The sequence below is a fragment of the Thamnophis sirtalis genome, unplaced genomic scaffold (genome assembly GCF_051295495.1).
Source record: "Thamnophis sirtalis isolate CommonGarterSnake01/CBP01778 unplaced genomic scaffold, rThaSir2_p1.2 scaffold_3, whole genome shotgun sequence".
Taxonomy (NCBI): Eukaryota; Metazoa; Chordata; class Lepidosauria; order Squamata; family Natricidae; genus Thamnophis; species Thamnophis sirtalis.
The window spans coordinates 35426748-35445967 of record NW_028261383.1 but is presented as its reverse complement, the minus strand read 5'-3'; the positions used below and the strand labels follow the sequence as shown (position 1 = coordinate 35445967).

The 19220-nt window shown below is 44.9% G+C and overlaps 1 protein-coding gene across 2 annotated transcripts in view; it reads right to left on the bottom strand.

The window, feature by feature from the left end:
- The window catches only part of PLXNB1 (plexin B1), a 202393-nt gene that overhangs the window by 17042 nt on the left and 166131 nt on the right, over positions 1-19220 (bottom strand). For both annotated transcript variants that reach the window (XM_087708667.1, XM_087708666.1), the window contains 10 exons: positions 18016-18258; positions 14001-14177; positions 12239-12387; positions 12009-12109; positions 10795-11012; positions 8881-9059; positions 7229-7295; positions 5956-6102; positions 1756-1933; positions 814-917 (listed from right to left, as the gene is read on the bottom strand). In XM_087708667.1, the coding sequence (XP_087564793.1) occupies positions 814-917; positions 1756-1933; positions 5956-6102; positions 7229-7295; positions 8881-9059; positions 10795-11012; positions 12009-12109; positions 12239-12387; positions 14001-14177; positions 18016-18258 (1563 nt within the window). The remainder of the gene's footprint in view (positions 1-813; positions 918-1755; positions 1934-5955; positions 6103-7228; positions 7296-8880; positions 9060-10794; positions 11013-12008; positions 12110-12238; positions 12388-14000; positions 14178-18015; positions 18259-19220) is intronic.

Genomic DNA, 19220 nt, shown 5'->3' with positions numbered 1-19220 from the left:
AATGCTTTTACCTTCCCTCTGAATTGGTACCTATTTATCTACTTGCATGTGTACGCTTTCAATAGGTGAGCCAGTAATGGGAGATCATCCCATCATGTGGCATTTGGGTCTCAAACTGCCAAACTTCCGGTCAACAAACCCAGTGTGTTAACTGCTTTGTTGTTAGTTGCGAAGTTGTGACCCCATGAACAACATTCCTCCAGGCCTTCCTGTCCTCTACCATCCTCCAAAGTCCATTTAAGCTCACGCCTACTGCTTCGATGACTCTATCCCGCCACCTCATTCTCTGTCATCCTGTTCTTCTTTTGCCCTCAATCCTTCCCAGCATTAGGCTCTTCTCCAGAGAGTCCTTCCTTCTCATTAGGTGACTTAAGTATTTAAGTTTCATCTTCAGGATCTGTCCTTCTAAAGAGCAGTCAGGGTTGATCTCCTCTAGGACTCGCCGGTTTGATCGCCTTGCAATCCAAGGGACTCGCAGGAGTCTTCTCCAGAACCATAGTACAAAGGCCTCAATTCTTTGGCGCTCAGCCTTCCTTATGGTCCAACTTTCACAGCCGTATACATTGCAACTGGGAAAACCACTAGTTAACTGCTAGGCCACATGTAGTCTAATTCTAAGGGAGAATATTTTCACGGACTTCTGAAGCAAAGAAGACCAAAAGAAACTTCTTGCCTTAACCTTTGTTCCCTTTGGAAGGTTCCAGGATCAGGAGCCACAAATATGCTTACTGAGAAAAGTCCAAAAGTTTGTTTTATCCCGATTTAAGATAACCACTGCAGAGAGAGCCATACAAGTAGGAGAGCCTCCCTCACCTTATAGTGTTGCAGTGTGTTGAGCCTCTTCCAGCTGCCCTGGATGATTGAAGTCACATCCTCGTCAGAGAGGATGAGATGCCCAGCCAGTCCAGACCGCCATTCTGTTGTCATCACCCAGAAGAAAAGACAAAAGGCAAAACTTGTTAGGAAGCAGCACTCTGCAAAATTCCACATTTGTTCATCTGGCAGGCTATTGACTATTGCAGTTAGTCAAGTGATCCTCCCCACAAACTATTGTCTAATTTCATTCATCTGGATTGCCTCAGAAATGCATGGGAATACTTTTTTTGCAATTGCCTACCAACATGTGTTCCGACCTAGGCTTCCCAAGAGCATGAAGCAAACTCCTGGTTCCGACAAAAAACCCTTTTATTAATTTATTGTGAATTTTGCTCATTCACATCCAGTAAAGTCTTTCAAGGGAGGATTTACAGTCACAGACCTTATCTTACTTGGAGAGCTGCCAGGCCGATATCTGCAAAATTTGGCAGAGTCTTGGAGAGTCATGAACCTATTAAGCGAACTAATTGTCTCCTGCAAACTCCACTCCCCTTTTGCTCCACTTTATTTCCTATGTGAGGGGCCATTCATCATCCACCTGTGGCCTTTCTCCCAAGTCGACCCCCGTTCTTTCGCTGTTCCCTTCCTCTGGCAACTCTGTGCACGAGCACACTGGGAACAGGCTCCAGCTGTTCCTCTGCCTCACTGATGTCTGACTCTGAAGGCAGCTGATAATGGGCATATGGCCCTGGCCCCCTTTCTGCCTCCAACACAGAGCCCTCATCAGAGCCTTCCCCAGACTCCAGGACTGGCCCATGTTCCTCTCCAACCTCCTTACTGTCCGAATCTGCTGCCAGTTCCACTGGCGGGCCACAACAACTTGGACAAAGCTGACAAGGGGTCTTACTCAAGGTGGCCCTTCCAATGTCTTTGACTTACCCAAGTCAAGTGAGTCCGAGTCAGGTCGATGGCAATAAGGTGTCCCTTTGTAGAGCTGGTCCAGGATCTTTTCTTTCACTTGGGTGATTGTGTCGCAATCCAGACCCTTCACCAACACTCCCTGGCTGCCCTCCGTTCCTCCCACTGTGTTCCCAGCTTGCGATTGTGCTGTTAATGTCTGCAAAAACAAGAAATGAAGGCCAACTGATCTTGTGCATTCCCCTTCTCCTTAGCTCCTGGTAATCACAGGAGTGCTGCTGGCCCCTTCTGTGGTCTTGGATTAGAATTGGATTCATTAATTAATTGGAGGTACATGTGGCTTCTCTTTTATCCTCACAGTCACTGATTTGGCTCATGGCTTACGCAATCCTCCTCTCACGTGACCCAACTGGTATGTGCCAGCCATGTAAGACTGGAAAGATTTGATCAGCCATCAGAGAGACAGTGAAAAAGGAGGGTGGCTTCCCTCCCACTCCCTGTTGTGATTATGATTTGGCCAGAATGAAAATCATGGAGAAAATATCCACAATGGTGCAAGCAGGATAGGTGACATGGCAGATGAGTTTGGGGGTGGGGAGGGACTCATAAACTTTCCTTCCCTGAGGCTGATTTTCGGAGGCTTTTCTCTCAACTGGCAGCAGAAACTGAATGCTTAAAGAAGCTGCTTTTGGTAGGGCACTGCAGGCAGGGGTGGGATTCAGCTGGTTCGGGTGAACTGGATGTTAATTTTAATCTGGTTCATCGAACCAGGAGTTGCAAGGACTGGATGACCCCGCCTACTCCTCCCCTCCCAGGAGTCTCCACACAGCCTGTTTTGGATACCAGATAAGTGCAGGGTCCACGCGGAGGCTCCGGGAGGGCAAAAAACAGGCCTACTGGAAGTACCAGAAGTCCGGAAACAGGCCCGTTTCTGGCCTCCAGAGGACTTCCAGCAGTGGTGGGTTTCAAAATTTTTAGAACCTCTTCTGTAGGATGGCCTGCTTTGTGGGAGTGGCTTGCCGATCATGTGACTGGATGGGAGTGGCTTGCCAGCCATGTGACTGGGTGGGTGTGGCCAACTTGTAAAATGTGGTGAAACTCACTTAACAACGCTCTTGCTTAGCAACCAAAATGTTGGGTCAGGAACTCTGGCATTGAAGTGTGCAAGTCTTAAAGCTGTCAAGTTACAAGGCCCTCGCACCCCTAACCCTTTAGAAAAAAAACACAGGGGTGTTCAAACTTGACAGCTTTAAGACTTCTGGACTTCAACTCCCAGAATTCCTCCTCTCGCTCTTCATCTTGATGATGGGCGGACGGGCGGGGGGGAGGGAGCTGGGAGGGAGTTGGAACCGTTTCTAAACGGCACTGTAGATTTGTGGAACCTCTTCTATAGAAGAGGTTAGAACTGGCAGGAACCCACCCCTGACTTCCGGAGTCCAGAGAAGGCCGTTTTTGCCCTCCTGGAGGCTCGAGGAAAGCCTGCAGAGCCTGGGGAGAGCGGGGAAAAAAACCTCCCCCCACCGTGGTGCAGGAAGTCATGTAGGCCACGGCCCCATGGCCACGCCTACCCAGCAACCAGGCAGAGAACTGATTGCTAAAAATTTTCAATCCCACCCAATTGCAGGATTTCATCTCAGTGAGAAGAAAGGAAAACAGTTAGTTGACAGGAAGCTGTTAAATATTGACAGACTGATCTGTCAGAGTATTCAGGACTGTGAGGAATGGGAGACTTGATTCAGGTTTTTGGCTCACCCTACCCCACTTCGGCTCAGTTAAAAGTGCCGCGTGAGCAGAGCCATTCTGTGAGATAGATCAGAAAGGGAGATTCCGATTGCCCAAGTTAGTAAGTGTAATGGATTCATGGGGAACTGAATTCTGTCCATCTAGATCCAAAGCAATATACAGGTGGCCCTCGATTTACGGCCACAATTGAGCCCCAAATTTCTGTTGCTAAGTGAGGCAGCTGTTGAATGACTTTTGCTCCATTTTATGACCTTCCTTGCCACAGTTGTTAAGTGAATAGTTGCAGTTGTTAAGTTAGTAACATAGTTGTAAAGTGAATTTGGTTTCCGCTTTGACTTTGCTTATCAGAAGGTGATCACATGATGCTGGGACACCACAAACGTCATAAATATGAATCGGTTGCCAAGCATATCAATTTTGATTACATGACCATGGGATGCTGTGATGGTCGTAAGTGTGAAAAATGGTCATAAGTCCGGAATTCTGAACTGTCATTAATAAAATGGTTGTTCAGTCGGAGACTACCTGTACCATACTAGCTCTGCAGAGAAGCTGCTTTCTCCAATTAAACCGCAGAAATGAATGCATTTGGGAGGGGAGGTGCATTTTCAAAGAGAACCACTCTGTGCAGGTAAGATTCTGATACTTTCACTCTGCATAATCTTTGTAGAAAAAGGACGGGTTTGGGAACACCCATTTAGCATGCAGAATTTACACAGTTTGCTAGCCTCACTGAGAATAAGTCTGGTAATTGCCAATTCAGTGTAAGTGCTGCAATCCCGTCTTCATGCGAACTATGGGAAATTTGTCATAATGGCTGAGAACATTATGCTATGTGGACACAGTCACTGTACTTTCAATGTATTTTCTTCATTTCAGTTCAGTATGTGAACCTAGTGTCAGGCCTGCAGTTATATCCTTTTTAGGATCTTTGGCCTGCCACACTCTCTCTTATTTTATTATGCTGTTTCATTAGTGTTGTAGTTGGGAGAGGAGAATAGAAAGGAGTAGAATTGTGGAATGTGTTGTTGTCATTCTTTTCTAGAAGCCCAAGGTCATCTTTTGTCTCCGCACCTCTGCACCTGACTGGAACCAGCTGGGTGGAGCCAGTGTGGAAGAAGAAGATTGGACCATGTGATGGATTTGTGGGTGTGGGGACAAGATCATGGGCCAAGGTGGCGCAGTGGTTAAATGCAGCACTGCAGGCTACTGCTAGATCAGCAGGTCAGCGGTTCAAATCTCACTGGCTCAGGGTTGACTCAGCCTTCCATCCTTCCGAGGTGGGTAAAATGAGGACCCAGATTGTTGGGGGCAATATGCTGACTCTCTGTAAACCGCTTAGAGAGGCCTGAAAGGCCTATGAAGCGGTATATAAGTCTACTGCTATTGCTATTGCTATTGCTATCATGAACTTTCAACAGGGTGGGAATCCTAGGTAACTTCCAGAACTGGGTTTCCACAGATGGTTGCCAACATGTCTGTCTTATTAAATTGGAACTTTACGGATAGCTCTGCCTTGGACTCTGATTTAATTCTGCATGATATTTGGAACGCTGACACCTAGCCTTATTAAAGTAGACAAGTATTATTTAAGCTGGGGAAAAAAGAGCAGAAAATGATGTGCGTCAGTGGTGGGATTCAGAAATTTTTACTACCGGTTCCCTGTGTGTGGCTTGGTGGGTGTGATGTGGCTTGATTAATGTGGTGTGGCTTGGTGGGCGTGGCAGGGGAAGGATACTGCAAAATCCCCATTCCCGGGGGAAGGATACTGTAAAATCTCTATTTCCATCCCACCCCACTAATCTGCTTTCCAGCTCCGTTCTCCTGTGCAGGGCAACAAAATAAGACCCAGCCGATCAGCTGGGACTCCAATCAGCTGGGTCTCGGGAGGCAACGGATAGATTGGGGGCAGGACCAGCCAGAGGTGGTGTTTGCCGGTTCTACTCGAAATTTCCGCTACTGGTTCGCTAGAACCAGTCAGAACCGGCTGAATACCACCTCTGATGTGCATGCTTTAATACACTCTTCTCCAAAATAGGTGTGTGATGGCTTCAGCCCTCAGGATTTTCACAGCAAATCCAATTGTCATACTTACTATATTTGTCCAGTGTCATATCATTATGCAATCATGCCATTTGTGCAATGATGTCACAGCACATTCAATGTGGAAACTAAAATCTAACATCCCGTGGAAAGCAACAGGTTGGAGTAGACCAGGCAAGAACAGCCGCATCATTTCCTACCCCATATTATGTTTCCTTAGCCAGGGTGAAGTCTGGCTTGATCCACAGAGCTTGAAAAGGACAACTGGCTAAGAATGGGAACCCTATTAAGAGCAAGATGGAGATTGGAAAGAATCGTCCTGGGTTTTGAAGATGGCTAGACGCATGCGGCTGATTGCGTGGTCCAAGACTGGTTCTAGCTGTACGTCTGGTTCTAGCTGTACGTCTTCCTGATAGGTGCATCCTTGGCCCTTACCAGCGTGCGATATTCCAGATCTTCTCGGAGAAGTCGGTTGTCATTCAAGGTGTACTTTGCCTTCCCAGTTACCCAGTCAACGGGGCCCTTGTCTACTTGGTGCTTGATACCCCGGAAGAGCATATAGAGGGGCTCCCCAACAGAGTCCTAATGGAGAAACAGAGAAATCCTCATCATCTAGAACAGAGGTGGGAAGCCTGATTTCATTGAGGGCTGTATCAGGGTTGTGTTTGACCTCAGCAGCCAGTGTGGGTATGTCTGGGGTGGGTGTGTCCAGCTGCTTGTCATGTCGGGAACGTCTGTGGTGGCCCAAGCTCTTTGCCAGCAAAAACGGGCTCCAGAGCTCCTTTTGCAGCTGTGACGGCTTCCTGCCAGTGAAAATGGAGCTCTGGGGGCTGCACATGGCCGTCCTGAGCTCCATTTTTGATGGAGAGGGTGGCAGGAGGCCATCGCAGTCAAAAACGGAGCCTGGGAGCGCCTCACAAACTCTGTTTCTGCTGGCCGGTCCTTTGCTGTTTCTAGGGTGTCCCTGTGGGTCAGATCTAAGCACCCCACTGGCCGGATCTGGCCCCCGGGCCTTGAGTTTGACACCCCTGATCTAGAGCATTTAGAGTTTCCACCTTGCATTTCCAACCTTTTAACTGTATGTAAGAAATAGATCAGTGGATGATTGAAGTCTTTGGCCAGGTTCAGTGCTAAATTTTAACTTTCACCTGGCAAAGAAATCCAGTCTGATGTGCTACATTAGTACCATGCAAATATATTATAAGTTGATGGATCTTAGGGAAGGCACCACCTGCATCTCAAAACCCTGAAAGATTCAGAAGGACATTCAACGTTCAATTCATAAGATAAGCAAATCTGTTTTAGTCAGCAGTTGGCTGGCTAGCAGCAGCATTAAATATGTCTGGGCTCAACCTAAGCACTAGTGTGCCAAAACCAGGCATGGTATAGATCCCTATTTCACAGGTCTGACTGTTCCCAGTATGTCATCATGTCACTAATTAAAAAAAAAAAAGCTTGGCTAGAATGTCTTGTTCCTGATACAGAGCCAGCTCAGATTCTTATTCATCTGCTTTAGCAATATTTAATGCACCAGAGGACACGCACAGATGTCTCCCTAAGCCTTCTGTACTCCTCCATCAAGATCCCAACAGCTGAGAATGAAGGGCTCCTTGGCATTAGAGCGGAGGGTTATGTAGCTACCTGGCTGAGAAGTACATGATATATATTATTGACCTTCTACGTAGAATGGAATTGATGGATGTCTCACCCTGACAAATGCGTAGAGGCAGATGGACATCCAGTTGGTCAGCAGCTTCTCAACCACAGTTTCTGTCCTGAAAGAGAAGTTGAAGTTGCTTCAACCTTGATCCCACTGTATATTGTCCTTCAATGCTACCAATCCTCCCCATTGGTTTAAAAGAATCCAAAACGAAGGATATTAAAAACTACAACCTAACACTGAGGATGGAGGCAAATTCAGTTCTCTTAAAAAAAAAAAACACACACACACACAATTTGACATCGTGCAGAGAATACCTGCCTAAATCTCTTGTGAGATGTGGACACAGTCAGCTTCTTATAGAAGGGATTCTACTAGAACAGGGGTCTCCAACCTTGGCAGAGTTCTGGGAGTTGAAGTCCACAAGTCTTAAAGTTGGTGACCCCTGTACTAGAAGCCCCCCCTGAAAAGACCTTTATTCCATTCCCATATCAAGATGTGATATATGCTATTGTTTCTTAGTGGGCCATTGTGCTAACTGGCAAATACTGGGAATGGAGTATTGCCTTCTTGGCCACAACCAGGGGTGGGCTGCTACAGGTTTGCCCGGGTTCTGGAGAACCCATAGCTAACGTTATGGCTGGTTCGGAGAACCTCCAAATTCCACCCCTGACCGGCCCCTCCCACCGTGCCCCGTCCCTCCCAACTTGCCCCTCCCCTCTCAGGAGTCTCCATGCGGCCCCTTTTGGATGCAAAGTAAGTGCAGGGCCCGTACGGAAGCTCAGGCAGGGGGCGAAATGAGCCTCCCAGAAGTTTCGGCAGACCAGAAACGGGCCGATTTCTGGCCTCCAGAGCCTGGGGGAGGCAGTTTTCACCCTTCCAGAGGCTCAAAGAAAGCCTCTGAAGCCTGGGGAAGGCAAAAATGCCCCCCCATGGTACAGGAGGCTGACTGGGCCACGCCCACCATGGCTACGCCCACCCAGCAACTGGACAGAGAACCTGTTGCTCAGGGGTGGGTTTCTCGCCCCGTTCCAACCGGATCGGTTGGAACGAGGCCGGCGGCGTCCTCGCACACGCACCAGCTGCTCCTGGAGGATCGCGCAGGCGCTGTATGCGTTCTGCGCATGCGTGGAAAGCGCAGAATTCGTAAAAACCGGGTAAGGAGCGGGCGCGGGTGTGCGGGCGCGCGTGGGGGGCTTCGCCGTTCCCGGAAGTTACTTACTTCCGGGTTCGGCGACCAACCAGATCGCAGGGACCGGTGCGAACCGGTCGAAACCCACCCCTGCTGTTGCTGAAATTTTTGAAGCCACCCCTGGCCACAACTAAGCTTTTTTTGCTGGTTTCTGCTAGAAACTGAACACTGGATTAATATAATTGTTCTGATTTAGTTCTGATGGTTTTTGGTACAGTAAGTATTCAGACCAAGACCAGATTTATCTATATGAGCCAGCAATCAAGAGAAGGTTATTCACTTTGAGAAAGAAGAGGAAAGGCCTCTTAGATCCAAAGTCCTGTTTCCACAAAGTTATACTAGATGCCTACAAAAAACAATCTGCATATCAGGAACAAGGACAATAAAACTGCCCTCATTTTATTACCCCCCATCTTTGTAGTATCCCCCCAACTATCTGATCAATAGCATGGACCCTTCCTCAATTTGCCTATCTGCCCCAGGCGTTTCTTCTGAGCGTGACCCTCACCTTCTCAGCATCAGCTTTGGGTTCTTGGCTACGTATTGCTCTACCAGGTCATTCAAGAGAGTCTTGAGGATATCGGTGAAGTACTCAAGCTTCCCATGCAAGGCGACTGTGAGAAGGGATGCGACATAAGCCCGGTCCCTTGGAGAAAAGGTACGCTGGATTTCCAAGGTGTGAATAAACTAGACAAAAGGGAGATGATTTAAGATGGCATTGCAATTAGGCAATTATTGGGCGAGGGGGGCAGAATAGGCATTTTAATTGATTGTTAAGACAAGCAAAAAAAAAACAACCCCATTAACCCTCAAGCAGGAATAAATAAAGCCATGTCACATGCAAATGAAAGAATATATGCAATCTGAGCAAGATTGCATTTTCTAAGAAAAAAAGAATCATGGTGTAATTTCTCTCCAACCTCCAATCTCTTTTTCCGCTCCTCCACACTCAAAGAATCTGTTCATTTTTGTTATTTTTGCATCCTGCTTTTTATTATTTTTACAAATAACTTATTACAGGTACTTACAACCATAACGGAGCTTGCCCATCATGGTCATAAGATGTGACAGTTGTAAAGCAGGTTGATCACACGACTAACCTGATTTTATGACTATGACATAAGATGTCATCAAGTGAGCAGCTACGGTTGTTTAGCAAATCAATGGTTCGCTATTGGGGGGGGGGGGTGTTTGCCAAAAATCAGAAGTAAATATGGTGGAAAACATTGTCATGTGAGCGTAGGATGTTGCAGACGGCCATAAATGCGGTCCAGTTCTCAAACGAGTATAGTCACGTGCCTGTGTAGACGGGGTCAACTGCTGGAACTTAGAATCTTGGTCATAAGTCAAGGACTGCCTGTAACAGGCTTTTGTTATAAAACCTTTTAAATAAAAAGTTGCGCTGAGTAGCAGTCATATGCTCGGGAAGTTCTTTTTAAAATTCATTTTGCAATAACTGCTAATAGGCTTTCCAATGTTTTCCTATCTTGGGGACTAGGAAATTGCTTTTATGCTTCATGTAGTGAACATCCACTGACTTTGCACAACACTATTTAACTTTGTCACTGGGTTACCCGTTTTCTGCATTATACTGAAAATTCAACGAGCAGGCTAGATTCGCACAACGTGCCAAGGCCAAAAAAAACCCCACCAAGTTTTTAAAACAGATTAACTAAGTTAGAAGGGGCCTTGTAGGTCATCAACCCCCTGAAAAGCAGGAGACCCTACACCATTTCTGACAAATCTTTCTCCTTGAAAGTTTCCAGTGATGAAGCTCCCACAACTTCTTAAGGCAAAGCTGTTCCACTGTCAGAAAATTTCTCCTTATTTCTAGGTTGAATCGCTCCTTGATCAGTTTCCATCCATTGTTCCTTCTCTGGCCTTTGGGTGCCTTGGAAAATAGCCTGACCCCTTACTCTCTGTGGCAGCCCCTCGAATATAGGAAGACTGCTATCATGTCTCCCCTGATCCTGCTCTTCACTAGACTAGCCATGCCCAGTTCCTGCAACCGTTCTTCATACATTTTAGCCTCTAGTCCACTAATCATCTTTGTCGCTCTTCTCTGCACTTTTTCTGGAATCTCAACATCTTTTTATAGTGTGGTGATCAAAACTGGATGCATTATTCTAGGTGTGGTCTTACTAAAGCTTTATAGAGTGGCATTACTACCTCACTTGATCTTGATTGTATCCCTTTGTTGATGCAATTTAGGATTGCATTGGCTTTTCTGAAACCGAACAAGTTTAGCATGTTATTGGAGTGCAGTCCGTAGGCCTTAAAACAAGCCTGGGCATTATTATGGAAGTCCAGCCATAGCATACTGAATGCAACATTTTAGTCTATTCATTAGGGCCTGGATCCTGCCATGGCAGAACTGTGTTTTGTATGGTTAATTTGATTTGATTCCATATTTAAAACATACCTTGGTGAGAAAGAGCTTGCTGTTGAGGAGATTGGAGAGCTGCACCAGGCCTTGTTCAACTGTCTGCCGGCGAGATTCAGGCACATCGAGGTCCCTTTGCAGTGGGGACTCCCGGTGGCCTGGAAAGAAGATCCGTTCTGCATAGGATTTGTAGTCCAAGAAAGGAATCCCGGTGCCAACCAGGTCACTGGTGAGATCCATCATTTCAGTCATGAGGTCTAGAAACAGAGGGAATCACACAAGACATGTGGAAGTGGCCTGAGAAGAGAGGGTCTGTGTGCATGTCATAAACGTAGAAAACTGAAAGTGTTTCTGCCTCATATCAGGAACTGAGTGAACATGCCATCTTCATCTATGAGATGCACTCAATATATTTAAACCAGAATGGGACAACTCGTCATAGCCAACTTGCTGCAGGCGACTCGCTACAATTTTTTCACCGCCAACTCACCGTGTGGGAACACCCTGAGGGACAATTTGATGCGGGATAACTCAATGCGATAAATATTATCCGCCACTGTTTCTTCGACATTATTTTCATTGACAAAAATGGAAATAACGCAGAAGGGACAGTGGCGGATAACATTTATCGCATTGAGTTATCCCATGTGGATTGGCCCATGGCGAGCTGGCCACGGTAAGTTGTCTTACTGTCCCCATTTAAACAATGTATTAAAGGCCAAGAAATCCAACAGGATCTAACTGCTGTACTTAAGAACATTTTCTTGAGCCCTCCCCCCACCCTTCATAAACCAGCAAGATGCCTATATTGTATAATTATTTCTAAATTTCGAAGGGCACTAACTCTAGCATGTTGTAATGAAGCACTTCTGGAGGGCCGATATAAAAAAAGTCCCATATGACCTGAGACTTTATTGCCTTTACAGACAAGGGGGCCATTGAAACTACAGCTCATATACTGTTATATTGTTCCCTCTATAAGGATTCACGGACTCGTAACTCCTTACCTGGTAAAATAACTGGGAAATTGTTATCTATTTTATGTACACAGCTGTTACTATCAGTTCAGTTCATTTCTTTGAATGAAGTTAAATTCTATTATCATGTCTGTAAAATGAGGCAGACTTTGGTCAGTCATCGGCGTTCTCACCACGAACTGTAGCGTAATATTAACTTTTGTTCTGTTTTTTATTTTATTTTTATTTTTAATTCTGATCTGTGACTGTAAGAAAGGATAGAATCGGAAATAGTACCTGTAAATTCCTTTTTGCACCGATCCCGAACACTTGTTTCCAGATTTTCGAGCTGGATTTGAACTTTTTTATAATCCCTCAGGGCTTGTTTGCTCTTTCGCCTATATTGAAAAAAGGAAATAAAACCATGCCAGTCCCTTTCGTCCCAAATCTTATGCAGGTACCCCCTTTATTGGTTAATATAGATGTAGTCCTTGACTTACGACTGCAATTGACCGCCTTCTTCTCACCTGTAGATGAAGACGATGATGAGTACAATCAAAGCCACGAAAGAGGTGCCCACTCCCAAGCCAATCTGGGCCTCCAGGGGGAAAGTGAGCTGGCTCTCTGTGTCATATTGCACACGCCCGAGCCAGAAGTTCTTGTTCCCCATTTGAACCTGCAGGAGGACAAACATGTAAATACAACAGCCTGGGAGATACAGTACGTATTGCATCACCCTGGACAAACGTAATATTTCTCTCAGGCTCAAAACCTAGAATGGCATGTGGCAATCCTTCTAAGCCGAGTTCTTTTCGTGCCTATAGACAGAATCTTGCCAGACTGAGCATTCTACTGTCTGTGTCTCTACAATGTAGTCTGTGAACTATTAGGGAGGGGCTGTCTTCACCCTCTTTCTCTCATAATATCTGAGCTGCATTACTCCTCTGGAATGCACCCCTCCCCTCCACCTCCTCACTACATCCCATCACAATTTCTCAAGCACCACAGATAACCACCAGCCCTATGCTTCCTCCTTTTGGCATTATTTTCTGAACTGTCATTTGATTGACAAGAATTTGAGATCCTTTATCTGATAGACGAGGTTTGTGCAACCTGCAGCTCATGAGCCGCAGGAAGCCCTGGACAGCTAATAATGTAGCCCCACAAGATTGTAAACTTTTAACATTCTTATGTGATTTTAGCAATATTTATATACATCAGCTATATTATATTTTTTATATGCAGCCCAAGACAATTTGTCCTCACTAAACACAGTCCAGGGAAGCCAAAAAGTTGGACACCCATTCAATACACCCTCAAAGCTGCTGGATGGGGAAGGAAGAAACCAATGACCAAACATTTTCATTAATCCCTCCCCTTCCCCCGGTTTCCTCTGGAATGGATTACACAGCATTGCAATTTTTAAAGCAGAAAACCAAGCTTCTTCTCCAGTAATATTGTATTGCACACTAGGACACATAAAACCTTCGCTAGACCTATTCGCGAATACAATTCATCTGTCTGGAACCCACACTGCATATCAGACATTAATACAATTAAGCGAGTCCAGAGATATTTCAGGAGAAGTGTCCTCCGCTCCTCTGCTTGCAACAGAATGCCTTCTACCACCAGGCTTGAAATTTTGGGCTTGGACAACCTAGAACTACGCTGCCTTCGGTCTGACCTGGGCATAGTACACACAATTATGTACTACAATGTTCTACTGTATCTGTCAATGACTATTTCAGCTTCAACCACAACAATACACGAGCACACAATAGATACAAACTTAAGGTAAACTGCTCCAAACTCAATTTGAGAAAATACGATTTCAGCAACAGAGTGGTCAATGCCTGGAATGCTCTACCTGACTCCGTTGTTACATCCTCAAACCTCCATAACGTTAACCTTAAACTGTCTACTGTTGACCTCACCCCATTCCTAAGAGGTCTGTAAGGGGCGTGTATAAGCGCACCAGTGTGCCTACTGTCCCTGTCCTAACAACCCCATTTATTCGTATCCATTTCATGTATTTATAATCATGTTTATACTTATATTTGTTATCTTATATGTGTTTGAGAAAATAAATAAATAAATAAAAAAGTTCCTAAACCAAGTTTCCCATTCTGGATTGAATTCAATTCACAATGTCCTTAGACCAGTGCTTCTCAACCTTAATCATTTTAAGATGGGTAGACTTCAAATCCTGGGAGTTGAATTCTGGGAGTTGAAGTCCTCTCACCTTAAAGTAGCCAAGGTTGAGAAACGCTGTCCTGGATTATTTCTTACCGTAAATTCTGGTAGAGAGTCGATACCTTCCCGTTTAGCCCGGTGTTGAGGGGCCGGTTGTTCAGTAGGAGGCTCACAATACAGGTGGTTCTTCGTTAGGGTCTTGACTGAGCAGACCCCAACTCCAATCATGGCTTTTACTTCATCTTTAGAAATGGCTAGATCCAGATTTTCTCCCTGGAGGAACAGAGATAAGGGCACCCTTGTGAAAAGCTACTCTATACCATGTCAAGGGAGATTGTCAGTTATCCAGGTCCTGGTCGTCCCAAAGGTGCTTTTTCAAAAGACAACTGGACTTTGTTTTTGTTGGAAGACATTTCGGTTTTCATCCAAGAAGCGTCTTCAGTTCTGACTGGATGGTGAGGGATGGAAGGGTTTAAAGAACTGAAGACGCTTCTTGGATGAGAAGTTAAATATCTTCAAAGGGAAAAAAGGCCAGCTGCCTTTTGAAAAAACTCCTATGGTTATTTTACACCAGGGGTGTCAAACTCTATTTCATTGAGGGCCGCATCAGGGTTGTATTTGACTTCAGGGGGCTGGGGTAGGGCGTGGCCAAGTTGGGAGTGGCCAGCTTGATGACACTCCTGTCAGGGGCACCTGTGGTGGCCCAAGTGCTTTGCCAGCGAAAATGGGCTCCAGAGCTCCGTTTTCACTGGCAAAGGGTTGCAGGAGGCTGTGGCAGCCGAAAACGGAGTTTGAGAGCCTGTTTTTGCTGGCAAAAGCACCGTGGTCCAGTCCTTCGCTGTTTCCAGGGGGGCCCCGGGGGCCAGATCTAAGTACCCTGTGGGCCAGATCCATCCCCCAGGCCTTGAGTTTGACAACCCTGCTCTACACCCATACCAATGAGCTCTCCAACAGCTCATCAACTCCTTCATGAAGTTTCAGATTGTTTGCTCAACTCCAAACATTTATTATATGAAATAATTTAATAAATGCTACTTTACTTAATAACACTATGAATAATATTAATAACAAGAGTATCGACCCCTTGCATTGTCCCATCAATACAGCACTGTCTATTTTGATGGACGCTGGTCTATTCATTTCCAGTTTGCAAATAAATAACAAAAATAAAAATAGAATAACCACCAGCTTGTTAGGGGCAGGCAAGTTCCAGCTACTTTTCCGTGCTAAGAACCGAGAAGAGATTGAGGGTCCTGTGTTCTTTGTGAATTCCAATTATTACCAAACATGTTCCTGTTCCATCATGGCTTATTACATTCGATAACTAAATTTGAACTCCGTACAAAATACATTCTATCTCAAACCTGTTTGTTTTATGATTCATTTTCTGGCGGTTAAGCTTTTTCTGCGTTAATCTTTCTTTCTCACATTCATTTCACATTTCTCAAAAACTTCCTAAGAGCAAAAAATTGGCTTATGCATCCCCTGCCAGGTGTAGAATCCCACTTCATTTCTCAAATTTTATTCACTGTCATCCTCCTATCCATTAAACCAGATTTCTCTCAAACATTCCCAGGCTACATCCGCAAACCAAGCTCCATGCAGTGTTAGCATTTGTTTTTCCTACTTTGCCATTTGAACAAAGCTGTGTTTTTCAAAGTTGGCAACTTTAAGATGAATGGCCTTCAGTTTCCAGAATTCTCTAGCCAGCAAGTTTGAAAAGTACTGGTATAAAGGAACAATAGTGGCATTCCTCCAGTTCATCAGGCATAGATGCACCCCTCATGTACATATTACGTAAGTTTCTAGCTCCCCATAAACAAACCACATCTATATTTTAATCACACCCATAGTTTTAATTCTTCTCTGGTTAATTCATCCATGCCTGCAGCCATATACGTTTTCAACACTCCCTACATTTATGATTTCCTCTTCATCCATTTTTTTCCTACTCCAATCCAGAGATTAGTGCTAAAGGGAATTGTAGGTGAGAAAAAATGGAAAAATCATAGATTCTTCATCCCTGCGTTAAAAGGATCTGTCAGGTTTATGCAAGTAGAGGAGGTCTATAGCAGGGGTCCCCAACCTGGTCCGTGGCCCGGCCTGACTCTGTGGCATGCCAGAAACTGGACCACGCAAACAGACAAATCTCCATCCACGGAATGCAGGCAGCACACAAAACTACGCCCCCTGCAATCCTCGGAAAAACCTTATGTCAGCGTTCCAAATAATGCACCCACCAAAAGCAGAATTCTGAGGCAGGTAGATTCGTGAAAGAACATGTCTATTGGATACATCACAATGGTGGGTTTCAAAATTTTTTAGAACCTCTTCTATAGGTGTGGCCTGCTTTGTGGGAGTGGCTTGCCGGCCATGTGACCGGGTGGGAGTGGCTTACCAGCTATGTGACTAGGTGAGTGTGGCCAACTTGTAAAATGTGGTGAAACTCACTTAACAACGCTCTTGCTTAGCAACCAAAATATTGGCTCAGAAACTCTGGCATTTGAAGCACGCAAGTCTTAAAGCTGTCAAGTTACAAGATCCTTGCACCCCTAACCCTTTAGGGAAAAAAAGCCCAGGGGTGTTCAAAGTTGACAGCTTTAAGACTTGTGGACTTCAACTCCCAGAATTCCTCCTCTCGCTCTTCATCTTGATGATGTGCGAACGGGCGGGGGGAGCGAGCTGGAACCGGTTCTAAATGGCACTGTAGATTTGTGGAACCTCTTCTAGAGAAGAGGTTAGAACTGGCAGGAATCCACTCCTGATATATCATATCGTCACAGCCCACAGAAAACCACTCTAAAAGTTTCCATGGTTTTCACCTAATTAAAAGAGCAAAAATCCACCCTCCCAGATGTCTCTGGTTACATTGTCCAATGAAAATAGCTGACAGACTGCTTGGCCACTCCTTTCCTCCTTTCACAGCCACTTGTTGAGATGACCTTGGTTCTCACAGGAAAACTTTTTGTTTTGACTATTAGCCCGTCTGTCAACTTCCCTAACCCTAACCCTCCCCCCTCTCAGGGTTCATGGCAACTGTGAGACAGCACAAGATGGCTTCAGCTAAGTTCACTTCAGAGTTGACACCTCCCTCTACAGAACTGTTCCCTGATGCCCAAAAGGTTGGGGGTCACTGGTCTACAGTATCTTGTATTATTATCCCAGGGGTACACAGAATGTCCAAACCTGAGGCAGACTACATGTACATCGGAAAGAATAATATTCTTCCTGCTTTACTTGGCTCATCAATGTTTGGTAAGATGTGTTGGCTAGGACCAGGCATATCCCAATTCCAGCCACCATCAACCATAGAAATTAATAGCTGATTTTGAGTTACCTCAGCCTGACATTTTCTCTCGGATTTCTAGTTGTGGGGGAAAAATGAGTGGACAGAAGTCTAGCTATATCACCATGAGCTCCTAGAATTGGAATGTCAATTAATGAATGAATCAATTGCATATAAAGGTAAAGGTTTCCTTCACACATATGTGCTAGTCGTTCCCAACTCTAGGGGGCGGTGCTCATCTCCATTTCAAAGCCGAAGAACCAGCGCTGTCCAAAAACGTCTCCATGATCATGTGGCCGGCATAACTAAACGCCAAAGGCATACAGAACGCTGTTACCTTCCCACCAAAGGTGGTTCCTATTTTTCTACTTGCATGTTTACAGCCTTTTGAACTGCTAGGTTGGCAGAAGCTGGGACAAGTAACGGGAGCTCACTCCGTTACGCGGTGCTAGGGATTCGCACCATTGAACTGCCGACCTTTCTGATCGATAAGCTCAACCACTCAGCCGCTGCATCCCTCAAATTGCATATATATAAATGCATATATAGTTGTTTATTTATTTATTTATAAATCTATACATAAATAAATAAATAATACTTTAAAAATGTGTATATACTTTCTTTTATTTTAATATTTTGTTGTGTGGGTCATCCAGACTCCTTTGAGAAAGATGGGCGGTTCAGAATTGAGGGAAAAAAATTAAAAACGGTATCCTGAGAATCTCAGCCGTAAGAGCAGTATTCTACATCATGCAAGGTAATCACAGCCAATAACCAAAGAAGAGGCATTGCCTCCACTTATGGGGAACAAATTGTTCTTTTTACCTCCACGGAGATGATGCTTCCAGGCTTGTGACGGTAAGGTTTGGTGATGTCATCTGTATTGAGGGGCTTCAGGGAAGGGTCAACTTCATAAGAAAAGCCAGTGGGGTGAAAGGCATTGAAGTCAAAGCTGAGATTATCCAGGATAAACTCCAGTCTTACTCGAACGGAGTGGAGCAATGTCTTAATTGCTGGCGTCTTGCAAAGTATGAGGTTGGAGGAATTGACTTGACATGGCTCTTCAAACTAGGATCAGAAATGAAGGGAAATTAATGATTACAATTCTTCCAAAGCTACCATTTAAAAAGAAATTTCTATTTCCAAGAAATTCATGAAGCAGCTCTTCATACCCTTTTCCAAGGCCCATTCCTATTCTATACTGGAACAGACTGAGTTAGAGCTTAGAAATTTGGACCAAAGTCTGTAAGACCCAAGTGAACCAGGGAAACTTCGAATCTATATTTTGCTTTTCAGTGCAACCTATTTTACAAAGAGGTTTTTTTTTGTGGGGGGGGGGGAATTGGGATGGGGGGGGGGAGTCAGATGTATGCCCCATTGTTATGAAACCTTCACATGAAAATAAATTAATAATGAATACAATTTGCAGTCGTGTAAAGGAAAAAATTCACACAAATCCAGTAGTAAAAAGATACTATTGATATATTTAAACAATGGACATTTTTTTAAAAAAAATATATGAGATTCACATTTGGTTATGATTCCTTCTGCCTGCTTTGCTACAACTGAGCCAGTCTGGTGTAATGATTAAGGCATCAGGCTAGAAACCAGGAAACTGGGAATTCTAGTCCTGTCTTAGGTATGAAAGACGGCTGGGGGCCCCTAGCGCACTCACTCTTTCTCAACCCAATCCATTTCATAAGGTTGTTAAAAAGGTAAAGGTAAAAGGGCGGAAATTATACTACATGGGATAGTTATACATGTAGTCCTCGACCTACAACAGTTCATTTAGTGACCATTTGAAGTTACAACAGCAATGGAAAAGGTGACTTACGACCGTTTTTTTCACACTTTTGCAGCATCCCCATGGCCACATGATCTGGGAACTGACTCATAACTATGATCGTTGCCATGTTCCAGGGTCACTTCATCCCCTTTTGTGACCTTCTCACAAGCAAATTCAAGGGGGAAGCCAGATTCACTTAACAACCCTGTGACTTAACTCGACAACTGAAGCGATTCACTTAACA